This window comes from Pristis pectinata, chromosome 7 (genome assembly GCF_009764475.1).
Source record: "Pristis pectinata isolate sPriPec2 chromosome 7, sPriPec2.1.pri, whole genome shotgun sequence".
NCBI lineage: Eukaryota > Metazoa > Chordata > Chondrichthyes > Rhinopristiformes > Pristidae > Pristis > Pristis pectinata.
This window is the reverse complement of record NC_067411.1, coordinates 20023184-20046683: the sequence shown is the minus strand read 5'-3', so window position 1 is coordinate 20046683 and position 23500 is coordinate 20023184. Positions and strand designations below refer to the sequence as shown.

The 23500-nt window shown below is 41.6% G+C and overlaps 1 protein-coding gene across 3 annotated transcripts in view; it reads right to left on the bottom strand.

Moving 5' to 3' along the window:
- snx25 (sorting nexin 25) overlaps nucleotides 1-23500 on the bottom strand; it is a 208500-nt gene that overhangs the window by 103703 nt on the left and 81297 nt on the right. For all 3 annotated transcript variants that reach the window (XM_052020395.1, XM_052020394.1, XM_052020393.1), the window contains 2 exons: nucleotides 15430-15605; nucleotides 4565-4751 (listed from right to left, as the gene is read on the bottom strand). In XM_052020395.1, the coding sequence (XP_051876355.1) occupies nucleotides 4565-4751; nucleotides 15430-15605 (363 nt within the window). The remainder of the gene's footprint in view (nucleotides 1-4564; nucleotides 4752-15429; nucleotides 15606-23500) is intronic.

The window sequence follows — 23500 nt, the reverse complement described above, 5'->3', positions numbered from 1 at the left end:
GGCACCTGTGCAATTTAAATTGAGTTAATAATCTGGCATTTAAGTGAAAATCAAGATGTTAGTAATGTTAACCACAGTACCGGATTATCATAAAACCCATCTGGTTCACTAACAGCTATCAAGGAAGGAAATTTGCCATCCTTACCTGGTCTGGTCTATATGTGACTTCACTAATGCGGTTGACTGAATGTCGTGCAGCATGTAAGCAGGTCTTTTGGCCCACCATGTCCACACCAACCCTCAAACACCCATTTACACTAATCATACACTAACCCCATTTCATTTCCCCACCCACCCCAACTTTCTACCAGTAAACTACACACTTGGGGAAATCTTCCAGTCTGATCAATCTACCAACTTGCATGTCCTTAGGATGTGGAGGAAATCCAAGCACCCAGAGGAAACCCACACAATCACTGAGAACATGCAAACTCCACAGAGAGTAGAAGAGGTCATGATTGCTCCCAGGTCACTAGAGCTGTAAGGCAGCGGCTCTACTACCTTAAAACTCTGAAATGTCTTTGAAAGCATTTCACCTTGGCCCCACTGTATTAGAGATATACATATTGTCCCATCTTTTCCTACGCCATTCTCTCTGCAATTTAAAACTCACTTATTTTCTACTTTCCAAGCTTTGATGAAGAGTCTTCAACCTGAAACATTAACTGCTTCCCTTTCCGCAGATGATGTCTGACCCGCTAAGTGTTTCCAATATTTTCTGCAGTTAAAGACCTCCCTTTTTGGATCTGCAAAATTTTCTTTATTTAAAAAAAAATTGGGCTTTTCTTGAACATTCTTCCTATGGACAGCAGTTTGGCGTTCTACATCACTTGGGTGTCCAAGCAAGAGTCAAGCACAGTGGTTTTGTTCTGGAGTCAAACATTGCCTGATTAAAAGAAAGCAAGTTTCCTTCAAGATATATTGAGATCTTAAAAAGTAATTTGGAATTGTTCATGGATGGTACAGAATGATGAGGCTCAGAACAAAGAGAAAGTAAGTGCATGCATTGTGGATCTTACAACAGACCCCATAGAGCTTTCCTCTGGTCAATGCCCATCACCTAAGATATCACAAGCTGCGTCAGCTAAAAGAATCAGTGGATAGCAGATTACAAAACGCTCTCATTCAAGACACAACTTTAGCTAATCCAAAAATCTCTCAGTGACATCAAAGTCATTACAGGTTTTTCACAATTCAGCGCTCACCAACAGGGTCACTCATGGTTTGCAGTAAATAAACCAAGAACTGAAGACATATTTTTTAATTTGCACCTTCACTAGCTTCCCAAGTAACACGTTATTGAGCCTTCACCGATCAAACCAGTTTTGCTGTATACAGAATAAAAATGTAGAATTCCACTACAACCAAGTGACTGTTTTTAATAAAATGTCTCACTTGGAAGGAGGGAAGAAATAAATGTGAAAGGATGAAGAGAATGGAAAGTTTTGGCAAACTAACAGCAATATCCCTGTGTGGGTACATAATAATATGAATAAAACTGAGCAGTAATTTATATAAACAAGTGAGCATTCAGCTCTGAGAACCTAATACAACCTTGTCTTCCAATTATCAGCTCCTTTTCCCAACCTTTCCACCCTGCCCCACAGGAAGTAGTTATTTTTCAAACTAAAAAAAAAATTTGTATTTGAACAGCTCTTTAAGTCCTTTATAGAATCAAAGAACTTTATGGCAGCCCATCCAATAAGTGTCCAAGTCTCAGTCTTCAAATGTGCACATTATGTCACTTCAAAGGTTCATGCAATTTTCTTTAAAAGCAATGTAACAAGTGCTTTTTACCTCCACCATCTTTTCAGCTAGCTCATTCTAAGGGCCTAGTATCCTTCAGGTGAACCATATTTTGTATTGTTCTACATCCTTTAGTTAACGACGTCTCGGAAAGAAAAATAGGTCCTTACTTCTGAGTGCCTCAGTTTTATGCACGTCAGTTAAATCCATCCTCAGCTTCCTTTGCTCCAAGGAAAACCACCTTGGGTCAGCCAGAGATTCCTCATAAAAAGAAATTCTCCAGCACTGGTAACCTCCTCTGTACCCTACCCAATACTATCCATCTCTCCTGTACTGTGGTACTCAGAATTGTGCAATGAAACCCCAACAATCCAACACACTCGGGATATTGAAATAAAATCAGAAAGAACTCAGCCAGTCAAGCAGCATCTATGGAAAGAGAAACCAGTTAACATTTCAAGCTGAAGACCCTTCATCAGCTCTCTTTCCACAGATGCTGTTTGACTGGCTGAGTTCTTCCAATACTTCTGTTTTAGTTTCAGATTCCAGCATCTGCAGTTTTTTGTTTGCCACCCTTACGACTTTGGTGGTGCCAGACTGGCAGATTTTCTAGACACTTATGCCCTTTCCCATAAGATGAGAAGAATTAAAGATGATCTCATTGAAACTTTTTTTTTTGCAAGACTTAGCAAGGTGGATATGGGAGTTGCTGTTTTACTTGGCTGGGGTAACTAGAACCAGGGTCAAAGTCTCAAAATAAGGGATCAGCCATCAGTACCGAGTTGAGAAGAAACTTCTTCATCCAAAGGATGGTTGATCTTTGGAGTTCTGTGTGCTGCTGTGAAGGCTCAGTCATCAAGTATGTTCAAGACAGAAACTGAGAGATTGTTGGATGTTAAGGAAATCAAGGATAAGGGGTTGGTGCAGGAGAATGGCATTAAAGTCAAATATCAGCTACGAGCTTATTTAATGGAAAAGCAGACATAAGAGGTTGTATGGTCTACTCCTGCTACTACTTTTTATGTCCTTATGTTTATAGAACAAGGCTAAGTTCTTTTTTTCACCTTTTTGTCCAACTATCTAGTTTGTGGATACCTTTCAACAGCCTAAAATTTTCTATCTCACTCTCATTCACATGGCTAATTTTTGTACCATCTGCAAAATTAATTCAGTTTCTTTTCAAATTTGCACTCCAGACATCGTTGTCACAAACACTTTAGATTTCAGACACCATACTCAGATCTAAACCATATGCAGTGTGCAGTTCAGCAGTCTGTGCACACAGGCCAGTTTCACATCTGGATTCAGCTTTCACAAATAGGAGAACCGCAAAGCAGAGTTTTGTCTTAAGGTACAATTGCCTTAAGTGAGGCAGAGTGGGGCAGTTAGTACAGCTGCTACCTCACAGAACCAATGGACCAGGTTCAATCCTGACTTCCAGTCTGTCTCTGTGGAATTTGCACCCTCTCTCTGTGACCCCCTGGGTGCTCTGGTTTCCTCTCACATCCCAAAGACTGGTAGGTTGGAAGGTTAGTTGGCCATTGTAACTTGCCCCAGTTGTGTAGGCGAGTAATGGAATCTGGAGGGGAGTTGCTGAAAATATGGGAAGAATGAAGTGGGATTAGTATAAATGGGTGCTTGATATCCAGCATGGATTGGGTGGGCCAAAGGGTCAGTTTTCATGTTATATGACAATGAAAATCAGAAAATTGTGTCCTAACTGCTTGCAAGTGAGCTGGCTATGCCAGAGTTCAAGTTTCACTGAAACTTAGCAAATGCTAAGTATCCCATGCAGCCAAAGTAATAGAACCCAATTGTTATCATTTCTGCCTGAACATTAAATACTCATAGGTGTATTTAAGCATGGAAACATGTGCAATTTTAGAAATACAGCTGAAAATAGGTTTACTATAAAATGCAAGCATTTTAATGAGTTCAGTCCCCCACCTGAAGTAATTCAATTTCAAATCAAAATTCAATTAATTAAATATTTTCTGATGTGTTTAAAAAAAACGTAAAATGTAGCTGCTAGTCCCCATGCACCCAAGATTTGAGGATGTGTTCAAAGCCTTCTTGAAAAAATGCAAACATCCCCACTGACTCTTGAGAATCTCTGTCATATGAATGGAGCATTCAGGATGGCATAAAGAACTCCTGCTTCATGCATTGGGAGCATACAGAGGCCCTGTATAAACAGCTGAAGGAACACACCACCTCACAAACTACCACCATTCTGCCCTGTCAGGCACTTCCTGCCCCACTTGCAGAAAAGTCTTTGGTTCCCACACTGGCTTTATCAATTACCTCAGAACCCACAAAGCCAGAGTGGATGCAAGTCATCCACAATCCCAAGGGACTGCTCAAGAAAAAGACCAAAGAAAATGAACCAATTCAAAAATTCACCTAAACCAGAACCATTAGCGGAATTGATCTGGAGCCACACTAGTTTTAGGGTAAGCCTTATTCGGGCAACTCAGATCTTGAACCGGTGCTGACGTTCACAGTAATTATAACCTTAAGCGAGCCACACCAAAGCCATTTATGTTTTAATTCTCTCCACATTTGCTTGTTCGGCCAATTTCACACAGATTGCACTGATATTATTAAATAAATGGAAATTTGACATCTATGGAACTCCACATTCAATATCTATTTGTGTTTGTATAGTATCCTTTGCACTGCTCAAAAGTATAAACAAGAAAACAGATGCTGAGCCAAGAAGGAATTTAAAGCCTTGGTCAAACTAATAGTCACAAAGTGACACTAATTACAACCAAAGAAAACAAGGCTATTGCAAACATGGAAGGGTTATTATTACCTCAGCTGCTTTAAAAATTCCACATCACAGCTGCCATTGATAAGTTTGATGAACTCCTCATAGGAAGGGGCGTAAGTGTAGGCCTTCTTGTGATGCTCGTTCACTTGCTCCCTGCGTTCCATCTGGGTTAGCAGCATTCGATTAATGTAGTCAGGGTCACTTAGCAGTTCTACCATTGGTTTTAGTACTGTGAACAAGACACAGACACAAGTTTAGAATGGACAGCTCTAAATGCAGTTATTATCAAGTTTTACTTTGATAATACAACAAATTCGCCTTTATCAACTAAGACTAAAGAACATGGTGGCACGGTAGCGTAGCAGTTAGTGCGATGCTATTACAGCACCACCGATCGGGGTTCAATTCCTGTCGCCGTCTGTAAGGAGTTTGTATGTTCTCCCGTGTCTGCGTGGGTTTCCTCCGAGTGCTCCGGTTTCCTCCCACATTGCAAAGACGTACAGGTAGGTTAATTTGGGTTTAAAATGGACAGCGCAGACTCATTGGGTCGGAACGGTCTGTTACCACGCTGTAAATAAAATTTTTTTTAAAAATTTAATTTAAAAAGAAATCCCCTCCTAGAAAGACTTGAATTTGACGTGAAGTGAAGAATCAAGAAATGGCAGATGCTGGAAATTTGAAATAAAAACATTAAATGCTGATAAAACTCAGCAGGTCAGGCAGCATCAGTTAACGTTTCAGGTCTGAATTGGGGCAAAGGGTCTTAGACTTGAAATGTTGATTGTTTTTCATTCCACAGATGCTGCCTTACCTGGTGAGTATTTCCAGCACCTAATATTTTTATTTGAACTTGACAAAGACAAAGGGTCAGAGTCTACAGCCTGTAGCCTGAAGCTTCCTCTTAAATGTGCTGTTCTTTTAGTGGAGTTTGCTCAATATTGGTGCAAGTAGAAAGTTCATTTGATGCCAATTGAGCTTTCATGATTTTTTGCATTAATTTACAAAAAAGCATATTGGAAGCAAGGCCTAATGACAAAACTGAACACCCACTCAGGGGAAAAAACACCAATGGGAGCTTCCATGATTTGTACTTGTTTACAATTCTGGAAAGCAGCTTTGAACTGAGCCTTTTGGGTGCAAAAACCATGACAGGCAAGCTTTGAAAATGTTGGATTAATTTTACATTGTTTAATTAACCAATAGACTATTTTTGCCATCCCAATTTCATTAAAGTAAAACAATCAAAAGAGTTGCAGATGCCAGAAATTTAAATAAAAGTAGAAGAACACTCAGCAGACCAAGCTGTATTTGGGAAGAGAAACAAGTTAACGTTTCAAGTTGAAGACCCTTCATTAAAAAGTGAGATAGTGAGGAAACAAGCGATCTTTAAGTTACAAAGAGTGTTGGGGGAGGGCGGAGAGGACAAAAGAAATATCTTTGATTGAGTGACACCAGGGTTGCCAAGGTGATTACAAATGTTTATGGAGCTGGTTAACAAATTTTAATGAATGCAGTTAGAGAGAGAAAATAATCAAAAGTACATGCAAAGAAGCAAAATGTAGGTCAGAGATGTTGCTGAGACTTGAAGCCAAAAAGAGAATGCTGAAAATGCCCAGAACATTAAGCAGCTTGTGTGGAGAAAGAAAAATTACAGATAGATAAACCTTGCAGCAGAAGTGTCCAGTTCTGACACAAACAGAAAAGGTGAGATAGTTGGCATTGTTGAATTTGGTATTGAGACTCAAAGGCTGCAACATGTCCAAAAGAAAGATGGGACTCTTTAGAATATTGCATGAGGCCATAGACTGATAGGTCAAAGTTGGAATGGGATGAAGAATTAAAATGAGAGGATACTGCTTCATCTGGAAGGAAAGTTTGGGTCCCTGGTGGAAAGGGAAGAGGTAAAAGGACAGGTATTGCAATGGGAAAGTGCTGTGAGAAGGCAATGGGTTGGTGGAGATGTAAGAGCAGACCAGGGAGTCACTTCAGGAATGGTTCCTTCTGAATGTTGAGAGGGGAGGGGAAGGGAAGATGTGCTTGGATGTGAAATATCATTGCAAGTTGCAGGATTTTCAAAGGATGATCTGTTAAATAGGAAGGCTGGTGGGATGGAAAGCAAAGACAATGGACACTCTGTTCTTGGAGACATCAGAGGCTTCTCAGAGATTTTTCCATCTCCATCTCAGGGGATAGGTTAGCCACCAATATCATCACAATCCCACAGACTCCTACAGCTATTTCCTCCCACCCTGCTTCATCTATTTTCTCAGTCTGATCTGATGAGATTTTCAACACAGATACCCGAGATGTCTTCCTTTTTCTTTAATAGTAGCTTCCCCTTCACCGTAGTTGACCAGAGTCCTTGACCGCAACTCATCCATTGCCACACCTCTGGTCTCAGCCCTTCTCCTCCAACTACAGCAAGGTTAGGGTTTTACTAATCTGTTAGCCAATTGGGTCCATAAATATTGGATTCAACTGGCAGCCCTGAGCTGAGAGAAATTTCTTTGACCTATCCATTCCCCTTCCAACTTCTTTGCAGGTTCTGATGAAGGTTTTTCGACTTGAAACATAATTCTATTACTCTTTTCACAGATGCTGCTTGGCCTGCTGAGTATTTCCAGCACTTTGTTTTTATTTCACCAAAGTACATAGAAGTTTTAAAATTAGCTTATTCAAAGTTACATTGACATTAACTTAAAATGCTTATTGTTTGGAAATTAACCCATTTTCTTCTGTATTAATCAAATTTTACTAAGTTTCCATTCAAATATATCAGAGAATATTTAAAGGAAATTTTGAGAAGTTGCAAAATGCTGTCTCTGTAAAGTGCTGGTTAAATGCTGATATACCAATATGTTGGAGGAGAAACTTAAGGAAAAATATATTCCCAAATAATAAGAATGCATTTTTAAATGATAAAGTGGTCCTGCATTTGTTAACTTTTTAAAATATTCAGCTTTCAGTATTTTTTATTTTATAATGAATATGAACTTGTTCCTGAAACCTGAACCAAATAACTCAAACGCAAAAACTGGCTGCTGGGCTTTGAGGGGGAGGGGAAGCAAGGGAAAAGAGTGGAAAGGGGGAATGTGTCCACATTAGTCTTCTTCCTTTGTACTTCTCTAGTGTTTCTCCCCCCCCAAATACAAAAAAAATGACAGTTCTACCTGCAACTTAAAGTACTGTATATGCCTGTGCTCTATCGGCTTTGAGATTTATTACATCTTTACATTTATCATAGGCATTTAATCAAAGCCATTTTCATTTTTCATTTACATTTTTCAGTTTTTTTCCAGGTTGAAAATATCAAAGCAATTTGTAACTAATGATTTACAATCATTCTATTATTTCTGGGCATACAGCAAGAAACAAAACACACATTGACTGCAGAGTTCCTCCATGCACTGTGTGGAGCAAAACTGATGGGTGGGGGGCGGGGGTGGTGTTGGGGGGGGGGTGGTGGTAGATGATGGAACCCATTACTAAACATGTAATAGAAGAGCATTTGGAAAAGAGTAACAGGACATGTCAAAGTCAGCATAGATCCAAGAATTTTTGGGGGGATGTAACTAGCAAGGGGATGGAGGAGAAGCAGTAGATGTGGATATTTGGACTTTCAGAAGGCTTTCAACAAGGTCCCATGCAAGATATCATGTACAAAATTAAAGCACATTGAATGCACTTAAATGGATAGAGAAATGGCTCACATACAGGAAACAGTATGTGTCAAAAGGCACGCAATGACTGATGGGGTTCCCCAGGGTTCAGTAGTTAGACCACAACTATTCAAAATAAGTATTAAATATTTAGACAAGGGAATTAAACGTGATATCTCCAGGTTTGTGGATGACACAAAGTTGGGTGGAACATGAGCTGTGAGGAGGATGTAGAGAAGCTCCAGAATGCTTTTGACAGGTTGATTAAATGGGCATATGCATTATAGATGCAGTGTAATGTGGATGTGTGAAGTTATCCACTTTGGTGGCAAAAGCAGGAAGACAGCTTCTCTGAAATGAGATAGATTAGGATAGGGGAGGTGCAACGAGATCTAGTTGTACACCAGTCAATGAAAATAACTGCCTGCTGCATCTGCATGCTTAAGGTGACAAACTATATGTTGGCCTTTATAGTGAGAGGGTGAATACAGGACCTTGGAGAGACCATACCTCGTGTAGTGTGGACAGTTTTGACCTCCTTATCCAAGGACAGATATGCTTGCTGTAGAGTGTGCAATGAAGGTTTATGAGACCATTTCCTGGGATGAAGGAAAAAGATTGGGCCAATTGCAGCTTACATTCACTAGAGTTTAGGAGAATGAGAAGGGACCTCAGTGAAACTTATATAATCCAGTTGGCACTGAACAGACAAGATTCAGGAAAGAGGTTTTTAAAATGATAGGAAAGTCCAGAACCAGGGGTCACAGCCTAAGGATATGCAGTAAGCCACTGTCAACTGAGAAATTCTGATGAGCACATAAAGTTAGTTCCACTTTTCAAAACACAAAAGATTGAGATAAGGAACTGTACCAACTGATTATCAGCTGCTTAAGTTGATCCATGCAATAGACAAGGGGAAAAGACATATTCAACCTGCTCTTAGAAAGTTGAGGAAGGAATTGGGGAGAAAGCAGAAGGCAGAAAATTAAATCACTCACTGCCACCAGAAAGTGCCTGAAATTTTGCTTACATATGAGAGTGGTTACATGTTTTATCAAAATACATTTTTGTCTAGTGTTAATATTGATAGATGCATTCTTTGCTACTGTAATGTTTTATTATGTCCTATTATTAAAAGGACAATCTTCCTGGCTATCTTCAACCATTCCAATTGGAGGAAGTCCCAGATTTAAGCAGACATGCTGCAAATCCACTATCATTGTTAGACTCCTGGACTCCATGTGCAGTACAATGGTAATGCTCAGTCTTGCTGGCATTCTCCAGTCTTATCCTATAGAATCAACAATCAGGTCAGACATGGCAAAGGATCAGAGACCTTATTCACTTCAATGGGGATAATCAACCCATGGATTGCAAAGCAAAAGGCAAGATCTTTTCTTTAAAATAAGCATTTTAATCAATTTTAATTAAATGTATTAAGTTACTTAATTTCTACTAATTTCCATCAATGTGAATGTCTGAATGGTAGAAGCTTTAACATAGAACACTACTGCACAGTACAGGCCCTTCGCCCCACAATGTTGTGCCGACATTTTATCCTGCTCTAAGATCTATCTAACCCTTCCCTCCCACATGGCCCTCCATTTCTCTATCATTCATGTGTCTATCTAAGAGTCTGTTAAATGTCCCTAATGTATCTGCCCCCACAACCTCTGCCAGCAGTGCATTCCATGCACCCACCACTGTGTAAAAAAAACTTACCCCTGACATCCCCCTTATACCTTCCTCCAAATCACCTTAAAGTTATGTCCCCTCGTGTTAGCCATTGTCACCCTGGGGAAAAGTCTCTGACTGTCCACTCGATCTATGCCTCTTATCATCTTGTACACCTCTATCAAGTCACCTCTCATCCTCCTCCTCTCCATTTTAAAAACTATTCAAGCAATTATAGGCTTTGACAAAAGCGAAAGCCCATCAGGGTATTCTGAGGGCAGGGCCTGAACTTCACATTGCCACCCTTTACAAGGGTGTAGACAGCCAACGAGTCTGGTCCTCCACATCTGGGCCAGGTGCACGCAAGAAGACACTGACAGCAGGTAATCAGTCTGAACACTGTGCCCAGTCGAGCTCACTAAACTGTTGACAGAGCATTGTCATTCATAATCTTAAAAGTGCATTTTATTGATAAACTTTTATGATTCAATTAACAATTGTGTTGCTATGACACAGAAGAACAAAGTAAATCAGGTCAAATCCTCAACATCCTTACAGTAAGTAAGGATTAGAGCTAATCCAGGATCACAGGTACGTTCATGCTCTTCAGCATTTCTCGAGCACTGTTCTCATCACATCCTGAGATCCACACTTAATTCCACATATTGGCATGTGCATGCTCTTGACCTCCCTCTGCAACAATGTTGACCTACTCTGTCTCAAAGTGGTCTGCCACTTATTCTTCACCTCATTTGGTGCTGCATCAGGCAACTTTTTTCCTTCCTTTCAAACATCAAGTATTGCAAACTCCAACAACTATAATTCCAGTGATCCCTCCTGCCCATTTCTCCCTTCACTTTCCACTGACTGTATCTCTCCATCCAGTATCACCCCCTGCCGTGCTTTCACCATTCCTTCAGATCTTCTCTCTAATCCCAAATGATCAGTCCTCAGCAAAGGCCTCACCTTCATTCTCCCTAGTCCCCACCTTAATGAATTCCAAGCTCGACATGAGTTTGAACTCTTCTTCCATTGCCTCATTCTCCACATCCATTCCTTTGGGCAGGAGTTTTCACCCTAGACTGTTGACTTTCTCCCGTCTCCAGAATTCCCAGTCCATCAAGACCTCTCTCTCTGGCCTCTTACGCTCTTCAGATCTATTCATTGTTAATTTCTGATGGGACACGCCCCCCCTTAATTTTTTTCACTCCCCTTCACCCCTTTCTGAATTTGCAGCACTCCTCTCACTACGAACCAATACTTCAAAACTGTCGACCAAGGTTGTGCTGTTGTAGTCTGAGAAACTGATCTCTATCCCACAGAGGCCAAATGTCAGGTCCCAGACACATTCTTATAGCTCCCTCTGAACGGAACACTCCCAGTCCAGCCTTGTAGTCTCCCAGCACTGCACGACTTGCTTTTACCCCCTGCCCAAAATCCACAAGCAGGACTGTCCAGGCAGACCCATTGTTTCAGCCTGCTCATGCACCACCAAACTTACTTCTTCCTACCTTTCTCCATCTTTTCTCCTCTGATCCAGTTCCTTCCCACTTACATCTGTGACTTTCTGATGCCCTCTGACACTTTAACAGATCCCATTTCCCTGGTCCCAACTGCTTTAGTTTTACCATGGGTAAACAATCCCTCTACAACTCCATCCCACACTATAAAGCCCTCTGCTTTTTTGCTTGAACAGTTCAACCAGTTCCCCTCCACCAGCACATTCTCCTGACAGAACTCATTCTCACATTGAACAACTTCTCCCTCAATTCCACTCATTTTCTTCAGATCAAAGATGTAGCCATGTGAAGTCACATGAGCTCAAGCTACATCTGTCTTATTGTGGGATGTGTGGAATAGACTGTGTTTCAGTCCTCTAAGGGCCATCTTCCCCAGTGCTTTTTCTGGTACATTGATGAGTGGATTGGTTCTGCTTCCTGCACTCATACAGAACTCATTACTTTTGCTGCCATTTTCCATCCTGCTCCCACCTTCATGTGATCCATCTCCAAATCTTCCTTTCCCTACCCAGATCTCTCTTTCTCCACCTCAGGGGATAGGTTAGTGACAAATATCAATTACAAACCTACAGACTTCCACAATTATTTCAACTATACTTCCTTCCACTCTTCCTCTTGCAGAAATCCATTCCATTCTCTTTCCATTCCTTTCCATGAATGCTTCCCAACCTTGATCAAGGAGATCTTGATCAGCTGGGGAAGTGGGCTGAGAAGTGGCAAATGGATTTCAATACAGTTAAGTGTGGGGTCATGCATTTTGGATGGTCAAACCAGCATAGGACTTATACTATGAATGATAGGGCACTAGGGAGTGTAATGGAGCAGAGGGACCTAGGAGTACACGTGCATAGTTTGTTGAAAGTGGTGTCACAGGTAGACAGGATGGTGAAAAGGGCACTTAGCACGCTGGCTTTCATCAATCAGGGCACTGAATATAGCAGTTGGGACATTACGTCTCATTGTACACACACGTGGAGTACTGTGTACAGTTTTGGTCACCCTATTGTCCCCTTTGACTCTCACCAACTTTTATCGATGCACCATAGAAAGCATCCTATCTGGATGCATCATGGCTTGGTACAGCAACTGCTCTGCCCAGGACCGCAAGAAACTGCAGAGAGTTGTGGACACAGCCCTGCGCATCACGGACACCAGCCTCCCCTCCTTGGACTCTTGTCTTTACCCCTCATTGTCTTGGTGAAGCAGCCAGCATAATCAAAGACCCCACCCACCAGGGACATTCTCTCTTCTCTCGTCCATCGGGTAGAAGATACAAGAGCCTGAGGGCATGTACCACCAGACTTAAGGACAGCTTCTACCCCACTGTGATAAGACTATTGAACGGTTCCCTTATACAATGAGGTGGACTATGACTTCACAATCTACCTTGTTGTGACCTTGCACCTTACTGCACTGCACTTTCTCTGTAGCTGTGACACTTTACTCTGTACTGTTATTGTTTTTGCCTGTACTACATCAATGCACTCTGTACTAACCCAACATAACTGCACTGTGTAATGAATTGACCTGTACAATTGGTTTGCAAGACAAGTTTTTCACTGTACCTCAGTACAAGTGACAATAATAAACCAATACCAATATTATAGGAAAGACATTGTTAAACTGGAAAGGGCACAGAGTAAATTTATGAGGATATTGCCAGGACTAGAGGGCCTGAGTTATAGGAAGAGGATAGATCCAGACCAGGTCTTTATTCCTTGGAATGTAGGAGAATGAACAGTGACCTTATAGGTGCTTAAAATTATGAGGGGCATAGATAAAGTGGATGGTAACAGTCTTTTCCCCAGGGTATGGGGGGGGGGGGGGGGGGGGGGGAGTCCAAACTAGGGAGCATAAGTTTAGGGTGAGAGGGAAGAGATTTAAAAGGGGCCTGAGGGGCAACTTTTTCATGCAGTGGGTGATGAATATAATGGAATGAGCTGCCAGAAGAAGTGGTTGAGGCAGGTACAATGGTATCATTTAAGCAGCAATTGGATAGATACATGGAAGGGCGGGGCTTAGAGATATATGAGCCGAATACAGGAAATTGGGACTAACTGGGTGAACAGCATGGTCGGCATGGACTGGTTGGGCTGAAGGGACTGTATCTGTGCTGTATTGCTCCATGCTCTATGACCTGCCGAGTGTCTCCAGAAACTTCTGTTTTATTTCCACTTTCTATCTTTTGATGTTTTTGCCCCTCTCCCCCTTCCCCACCCCCCCCCCCCCCCCCCCCCCCCCACCACCCAAGGATTAGCACTGAAGAGTTTTGGGTATTTCAATTATACTTATGTAGAGTAACTGAAATGAAAGAAAGAACATCAGTCTGAATATCCCCATTTGGCAGTTGAATGGAAAAGTGGTACAGTGCACCAGTGCAATGATGGTCAAGCAGAACAGGAGATCCTACCCACTTTCATCTTGCTGACATGTGCTTCACCCATTGGACAGTGCCGGCAGACTGTCTGAGGAATGCAAGTAGGTCCTGGAGTGGTCTCAGTAGGGAAAATGGGAGGGGCAAGGCCTGCCATAGCTGGTGTGGTGGCTGATTCAGACTTCCATGACATACCTGATTAACCAGGGCACAAATACAAATCTATTGCAAGGTAAGTGTTTCAAAGGGGATTTTTTGTACAGCCCTCCCAGATCAAAGCCTTCAAGTCAACGTTTTTATATGATAAGTAAGCTCGTTATGGACTTGAACAATAATGGAGAATGATAACAAGCCATTCAAAACATTGTCTGATTGGCTAAGCAGCTTACTCATTTTTCCTAGATGAATTCAGCTCTGAAATACCCTTTGTGGCAGAGAACCTCATTCAAATAGAGTTTATATGTGGTGTGCACTCAAATTCTGCCAGAGCAGCTCACAGCTCCAGAATATATTGGAAGCAGAAGAACAGAAATCAAAACATTCATTAGCAGGAATGAACATAACAGAGCCTGAATCAGAGGCTGAGAAGCAAGGTTATTTGAATCATAAAGTTATCTATTTTAAATTGAATAACACCACTAATATTCTGTCTCTCATAAGCATTTAAGGGCCTCAAGTGTTGCTACTGAAACACAACTATAGCATGTTAATGCAAAAACATGCTGTGTAGCTATCCAGAGCTTTGTCTAATATAGGCCTAATAAGATTAACAGTAAAAAAAAATGTCTAATTGTAAAACTCTTCACACTGTTTGAAAAAAAATGGAGACATTACACAACTACTTCCATCTTCAGTGTAGCTAGGGAGCAGTGAATAAAAATGAAAAGCAACATTTAAAGTAATTTAGCATTCCAGGTGCTAAGACCCACTAATACACAAAGCAAATTCCACCGATATGGAATGAAGCACTGAGCCAAATGAAGATTGATTAAAGATCATCCATTCTTGAATAAAATGTAATAGTACCTTGACCAAGCTGGACAAAAGAAACATGACTCCATGGCATCATATACTAACTTGTCTACATTTTAACAAAGTGCTCAAAACAGAGCTATAATAGTCATTCAAAAGAGCAATGGGATCAGAATAGGAAGGGCTCCTGCCACCTACAAATCACTGGGGTTGCAGCAAGCCTCAACTAAAGTAAGCTTCCTTATTTATTTCCCCCATTTTCCATTACATAATGCAAATAGGTATTTATAAAGCTAAGTAAATGAAATGTTACACGAAGGACACATTGATTCTGAATATACTCCTCAAAATAATTACTTCCCAATTCCAATGAGCTCCCATAAACAGCTGAACAAGGCAGGGTAGTTTGCTTGTCTATTTATTTTCATACAAAGCTAGGAATTCCCTTAAAATTTCACTAAACTAAAACTTGACTGCAGATTACCCTCAAGGATTTTATATTTTAAGTTTTTTTTCCTCCTCCACGTTTTAATTGCTTATTAAAAATGAAGCCATCACTTTAGACGGAAGAGATTTGTTAGTAAGTGCCAGGTTTTCGGTTCAAACCAGGAAAGATTGTGAAATGAGACATGGTCACAGAAGCTTGAAGCATAGTGTTAATGGTTTGTCCGTGTATGTAGCCCCAATTCCAAAAGGACACACACTTACCTTTCATGGCTAATATTTCAGCAAGGACAATCTGCAGGCTGCGAGAGGAGACATCTTTTGATGTTAAGAGGCAGAGCACTAGGACCCGCGAGCACGTTCGCAGGAATTGGTCCTCATCCTTCAAGCTCTTCAAGCATGGGTGTAGGGGAAAGGGTTTTGGTTGCTGCTCCTCTTGCCTAAAAGGAACCAGGAAACATATTTCACACATAATAGAATATCCCTCAATTATTCTTTATCTTTCAATAAAGCCCTTGCAGAAAGATGCATCATGTCTGCAAATTTTATTGGTACAAGGATTTTTCTTATTATTCGCAGGAATATCAACCTGAAATACAGCTAGAGTGTTTATGTTAAGAGGTTGATAAAAAGAGAAAGTTGCACGCATTGGAGGAGAGTACTGCTGATTAGATGAAAGAGGCCAGTACTAGGGAGTGAAACAATTCTGTTTTGTTTCCCCAAAGACCCTATCAAGCAATCCTCAATAAACATACAACAAGAAAATCAGGAACCTTAGGAACATGAATAGGTTTCTCAGCCCACTGTTTGTCATGCATCCAAATGGATCATGGTTAAACTGTACCTGAAATTCCATTTTCCTATACTGTAATACAAATAAACTTCACACAAAACTTTCATTTCAGCGCCAAATATTAGAGAGTTCTGTGCTGTTGAATTTCACTTAACATTCAGGGCTTGGTCTAGTCCAAGTCCTGGAGAGCAGTATGAATATAATGATGTACCTTGATTAAAATGTCATTAAAAGCTCAAGGAACAATAGTTCTTATGTACATTTATCTTTTACATTTCTCTTTTAATACAGGTGAATTAAAATGGAGTATTTCTTCTATTACAGAGCAAAGATTAAATAATGTATAATATTTCCAGGACTATATTTAAACTAATCTCTCTCATTTTTCACCGAGATTTACGCCTCTGCTTTTTCATTTTATGAACCTGGGGTACCTGGCCCTTATTGAAATTTCAAGCTAAGCATTACTGAAGAACACCAATTTTATACACAAATAATGTGAGCTCAGCAAAAAGGCTTTGAAAGCAAATTCTGAGTAGATAACAACGTCAAAAAGAATCAACACAACACTAGATTAACCTCCTCCCTCACCACCATTCAGGGCCCCAAACAATCCTTCCAGGTAAGGCAGCGCTTCACCTGCAAGTCTGAGGGTGTCATTTATTGCATCCAGTCCTCCCGGTGCGGCCTCCTCTACATCGGTGAGACCCGACACAGATCGGGTGACCGCTTCGTCGAGCACCTTCGCTCCGTCCGCCGCAACAGCCAGGACCTCCCAGTGGCCACCCACTCCTATACTGACATGTCTATCCATGGCCTCCTCTACTGCCACGTTGAGGCCAGACACAGGTTGGAGGAACAACAACTCATATTCCACCTTGGAGTCTCCAACCTGATAGCCTCAACATCGATTTCTCTAACTTCCAGTAACCCCACCCCATTTTTTCTCCCCCCCCCACTCCTTTGTCTTCCCTTATTCCTGTGGCTCCCTTCCCTTGCCTTGATAACCTGCCATCTCCTCTCCTCCCATCCTCTTTTCCATGGTCCACTGCTCTCTCCTACCAGATTCCTCCTACTTCAGCCCTTTGCGTCTTCTATCATGTCTCAGCTTATTACATCTCCCCCCCCCCACCCACCTCCCTTCACCCCTCACCTGGACTCGCCCATCACCTGAACTCACCTATCACCTGCCTGCGTCTGCTCCTCCCCCTCCCCCCACCTTCTCATTCTGGCTTCTGCCCTCTTCCTTTCCAGTCCTGATGAAGGGACTCGACCCAAAACGTCAACTGTTTATTTCCCTCCATAGATGCTGCCTGACTTGCTGAGTTCCTCTAGCACTTTATGTGTAGTGCACAAGATTATTTAAATTCTTATGGACACCTATGTGCAACGTCAGAACTCTTACCCCTTTAGAGATCCTTCTTGAAGAAAATATGCAGGAGGTCTTATTTAATCTCACATTTACATCATCTTTATAAATCATTGTGGATAGTGTGGCGAACTGTTGAAGATTGCAGAGGGATATTGATAAGATGCAGAGCTGGGCTGAGAAGTGGCAGATGGAGTTCAATCCAGAGAAGTGTGAAGTGGTACACTTTGGAAGGACAAACTCCAAGGTGGAGTACAAGGTTAATGGCAGGATTCTGGGTAGTGTGGAGGAGCAGAGGGATCTGGGGGTTCATATACACAGATCACTGAAAGTTGCCTCACAGGTGGATAGGGTAGTTAAGAAAGCTTATGGGATGTTAGCTTTCCTAAGTCGTGGGATCGAGTTTAAGAGCTGCGAGGTAATGATGCAGCTCTACAAAACTCTGGTTAGACCACACTTGGAGCACTGTGTCCAGTTCTGGTCGCCTCATTATAGGAAGGATGTGGAAGCGTTGAAAAGGGTGCAGAGGAGATTTACCAGGATGCTGCCTGGTTTGGAGTGTATGGATTATGAGGAGAGTCTAAGGGAGCTAGGGCTGTTCTCATTGGAGAGGAGGAGGATGAGGGGGAGACATGATAAAGGTATACAAAATATTAAGAGGAATAGATAGAGTAGACAGTCAGCGCCTCTTTCCCAAGGCACCAATGCTCAATACAAGAGGGCATGGCTTTAAAGTAATGGGTGGGAAGTTCAAGGGAGATATCAGAGGGAGGTTTTTCACCCAGAGAGTGGTTGGTGCATGGAATGCGCTGCCTGGGGTAGCGGTGGAGGCTGATACATTGGTTGAGTTCAAAAGATTGTTGGATAAGCATATGGAGGAATTTAAAACAGGGGGATATGTGGGAGGAAGGGGTTAGATAGTATTAGGCGTGGTTTAAAGGTCGGCACAACATGGTGGGCTGAAGGGCCTGTATTGTTCTATTCTATTCTATTGCTAGAATCCATGATACCGTTGGTGAACAGCTGCAGCAAGCTGTATTAAAAATAATTAAATCGCAATATGAAGGGAGTGTGCAAAGTGTACTCCTGGTGGAAGAGATATTACTGGAGGAAATGAATTTACATAATTTTGCATCTAAAATTGTTTATTTGGATCCATGTATTTACACTAACTGCCTCCATTTATATAGCACCCCAAAAAAAATTGCGGATTGAAGGGGCCTTTTGTAACTTTGAAATTAAAAATGTTATGGTTGAAAAGTGTAGTCTTCTGTATTACAGAAACTGTGGCAGCTAATTGGCACACAGGAAACTTATACAACCAACAATGAGATCATGACCAGAAACAGAGTCACCCTGAGTCATACAGCAGATAAACAGGCTCGTCACTCCATCATATCCTTGCCAACCATCAAGTTCCCATCAATCCCATTTTCCAGCATTTGGTTCATAGCCTTCAATGGTTTCATGAATCAAGTGCTCGTCTAGATATTTAATGTTATGAGATTACCTGCCTGCACTCACTCAATGTGTTCCAGATTCAACCTCTTTCTGGGTAAGAATATTCTTCCTGAAATCACCTCTGAGCCTCGTGTCTCACCCTAAAATCTCTGAATTTGGACACCTCTACTATGGGGAAAAGCTTCCTACTATCCACCCAATGCCTGTATCAGCCTCCTTGACTCCAAGAAAAACAAACCTAGCCTATCCAGTCTCTCCTCATGAGCAAAACATTCCAACCCAGGAAACATCCTGGTAAACCTCCTGTGTACATTCTCCAATGCAATCACCTCTTTCCTATAGTGCAACCAGAACTGCACACAATACTCAATCTGTGCCTAACCAATGTTTTATAAATCTGTACCTTTACCTCCATGCTCTTATATTCTGTTTCCTAACTAATGAAGGCAAGCATCCTATATGCCTTCTCTATCACCATATCCATCTGTGCAACCACTTTTAGGGACCTATGAACATACACAAATGTCCCTCTACTTTTCCAATATTCCCTACAGCTTCCAAATTTATTGTTTATGTCCTACCTTTACAAAGTGCATCAGGATTAAATTCCACCTGCCATTGTTCTGCCCAATTTACCAGTTTGTCAGTATTGGTATTGGTTTATTATTGTCATTTGTACCAAGGTACAGTGAAAAGCTTGTCTTACAAACTGATCGTACAGGTCAATTCATTACACAGTGCAGTTACATTGAGTTAGTACAGAGTGCATTGATGTACTACAAGTAAAAACAATAACAGTACAGAGTAAAGTGTCACAGCTACAGAGAAAGTGCAGTGCAATAAGGTGCAAGGTCACAACAAGGTAGACTGTGAAGTCATAGTCCATCTCATTGTATAAGGGAACCATTCAATAGTCTCATCACAGTGGAGTAGAAGCTGTCCTTAAGTCTGGTGGTACGAGCCCTCAGGCTCTCGTATCTTCTACCCGATGGAAGAGGAGAGAAGAGAGAATGTCCCGGGTGGGTGGGGTCTTTGATTATGCTGGCTGCTTCACCAAGACAGCGAGAGGTAAAGACAGAGTCCAAGGAAGGGAGGCTGGTGTCCGTGATGCGCAGGGCTGTGTCCACAACTCTCTGCAGTTTCTTGCGGTCTTGGGCAGAGCAGTTGCTGTACCAAGTTGTGATACATCCAGATAGGATGCTTTCTATGGTGCATTGGTAAAAGTTGGTGAGAGTCAAAGGGGACAAACCAAATTTCTTTAGCCTCCTGAGGAAGTAGAGGTGCTGGTGAGCTTTCTTGGCAGTGGCATTTTCTTTTAATTTTTTAAAATAATTTTATTTACAGTGTGGTAACAGGCCCTTCCAGCCCAACGAATCCGCGCCACACATTTTAAACCCAAATTAACCTACCCGTACGTCTTTGCAACGTGGGAGGAAACCGGAGCACCCGGAGGAAACCCACAAACTCCTTACAGGCAGCGACGGGAATCGAACCCCGATTGCTGGCGCTGTAATAGCGTCATGCTAACCGCTACGCTACCGTGCATCTACGTGATTTGACCAGGACAGGCTGTTGGTGATGTTCACTCCTAGGAACTTGAAGCTCTCAACCCTCTTGACCTCAGCAGCATTGATGTAGACAGCTGCATGTACACCGCCCCCTTTCCTGAAGTCAATAACCAGCTATTTAGTTTTATTGACATTGAGGGAAAGGTTGTTGTCATGACACCATTCCACTAAGCTCTCTATCTCCTTCCTGTACTCCAACTCATCGCTGTTTGAGATACGGCCTACAACGGTGGTATCATCTGCAAACTTGTATTGTTCTGTAGCCCAAGTCTGCACTCCTGACCATCAGCATCATCATCAATTTCTGTGCTATTATACAAACTTACTAATCACATCTCCTGCATTCATATTCAAGTCATTAATGCAACATGAAACAGTAAAGGTCCTAGCACAGATCCTTACTATTCACAACTAGTCACAGGCTTCCAATCACTTAATCAACCTGAATGGTCTGTTTCCAGGCTGTATAATTCTATGACTTAAACGTCCTGGCTCAAAAAGCTCTCCTGGATGCACTTTAAAATTTCTGCCCTCTCTAGGCTTTCATACTGAGGCGATCCAAGTTAATATTAGGGAAGTTGAAAGCCTCTAATACTATACTCCCATTTCCCTTATACTTCTCTGTAATTTACCTGCGTATCAACTCCTCTATCTCCAGCTGACTGTTGAGAGGCCTGCAGTATACCCCTGCCAAAGTGATCATCCTTTTTTTAATTTCTAAACTCTAACCATATGGTCTCATTTGAATAGCCTTCTAGGACATCCTCCCTCATTACTACAGTAATGATCTCCTTAAATCAATACTGCAATGCCCTCTCCTCTTTTATTTCCTCTCCATTATGTCTTAGGTTTCTGTACCCTGAAATGTCAAGCTGCCAGTCTTGTCTCCCCTTAAACATGTCTTGATTGCAACAGTATCATATTCCTATGCTCCAGTGATGTTAGCTGAGGGACATCAGTGAACACTTTCAAATTTTGCCTGGGGATCTTTTCTACCCACCTGAAACAATGAACAAGGCCTTAATTTCACACCTCTTTCAAAAGACAGCACCAGTCAGTCAATCTAGATCAGGTGATCAAGCCGGTTGATTGCTTTCAAAAGCAAATTGAATAGATACCCGAGAGAGAGAAAACATGTGAAAGAGCTGGTGGGTGAAACTAACTAGTTTAATTTTGCACTGGCTTACTGGGTTGAATAACCTTCTGTGACCTTCTTCAAAATCCATGGAATGGGACTTCAACCAACAACCTTCTGATTTAGGAACAAGAGTGCAACCAACTGATCTAAAGCTCATCCATGGTAGAGTCCAGGCACTTTGCAAGGTAAGGAAAGGCAAAAAAACTTATAACTCCCTTGAACATCTATCTAGCTACCCATACCTTTGCACTTCTCTCCCTTATTTGAGAGGCACACTCAAGCTTATCTTTTTGATTAACCTATTGACTAAGGCTCTCAATAGTTCAGTCCATTTCTGGGCACCCAATTCCAGTTGCCTAGGGATTTCACATAAGAAAGAATAAATGTCCAAAACAAACCAATTGTTCATGAGAAGATGAACTGATACGATTAGAGTTAATGAGGTCAGCAAAGTCAGGAATGCCTAGTAATCTGTCATTGACAAAGGCAGGAGTAGTGTTGGCACAAAATAAATGTGGGCAGAGATGGGTGATCATGATGATGCTATCATTATAGGCACAGAAATGACATCCTGAGGCAAATAACAAAGACAACATCAGGAAAAAAAACCTTCACATTAAATGACAAACTCTATAATAATGAGCATATTTTGTACAGTCATCAGTTGTATCAGATTCTGACCAACAAAAACTGTGTTGTTGTTTGAACAATTAAGCCTGAAACTAAGTAGCTGCTACAGTATTGAGGCAAAGAATGCACATCTGTCAAGGGTCAGCCATTGCTGGGAGAGTTATCTTACTCCAATGCTCTGTCTCCTCTATCCTGCATTATAATTAAGAATCCAAGGCCTGCCAATGTGTTTTTTTTTAAAAAGTTTCTCAGCCATGCATAGAAAGGCATCTTCTACAAAGCCACCAGAGACCAGATACTTAAGCAAAGAACAACAGAAAATAAACGTGATTGCTGGCATACTTGCAACAATGTTACAATTTTCTGAAAGATTCAGGGCTTATCAATTGGTTTAAAGAATTAATTGGCACGGTAGTGTAGCGGTTAGCGTAATGCTATTACAGCGCCAGCGACCCCGGTTCAATTCCGGCCACTGCCTGTAAGGAGTTTGTACGTTCTCCCCGTGTCTGTTTGGGTTTCCTCCCACATTCCAAACAGGTTAGGAGTTGTGGGCATGCAATGTTGGCGCCGGAAGCGTGGTGACATTTGCAGGCTGCCCCCCAGAACACTCTACGCAAAGATGCATTTCACTGTGTGTTTCGGCGTACATGTGACTAATAAAGATATCTTAAATCAGAAACACACCTCCAACTCACAAGCCACAGGCTTGATATCATTCTAACTGAAACCAATCGTAGAATTTCATAACCTATAGCATTCTATCTAAAACAAAATACTTGTTGCCCAACTCTATTCCATGGCAAATTACAAAACCTGATCTTAAAATGGGCAAGTCTGTCTTTTCCTCCTAAAGGGAACAATCTTATAAAGACGCCCAGAATAATGCTGGTATATGATTACACCAATTCTGCAGCCCAGTCCATACCCAGAGCAGCCCGGATGCCCCTGGCTGAATTTCCATACTATGACTGGTGTGATTGAACAGAGCACGTACATCAGACAAACATCTGACACAAGTGCTTTGTGCTACCACTCAACCAATGGAATGGAAAGGAACAGTGTTTGGTCAAGTCCCAGTAATACAGAAAAGGACTGATTAATATGGATGTCATTTTAAAATTGAGTTCTTGCACCTGGGCTTAAAGAGACAATGATACTCTTGACTCATTTATTTTCTGTCATGAATGGAAACTCCTTAGGCCAGCATAAAATTCTGCACCAATGCTGAAAATGTCAGCTGTGTCAGCCAAAAAAACAGTTAAGTTAAATGCAACAAAGAAAGGAAGTCATGGGTGTAAGAGCAATGGGGATTTATGAGGAACTGCCTGGGATAGGCAACATCTGCATCCTCTTGGGCTCCAAAATATTTATCTTAT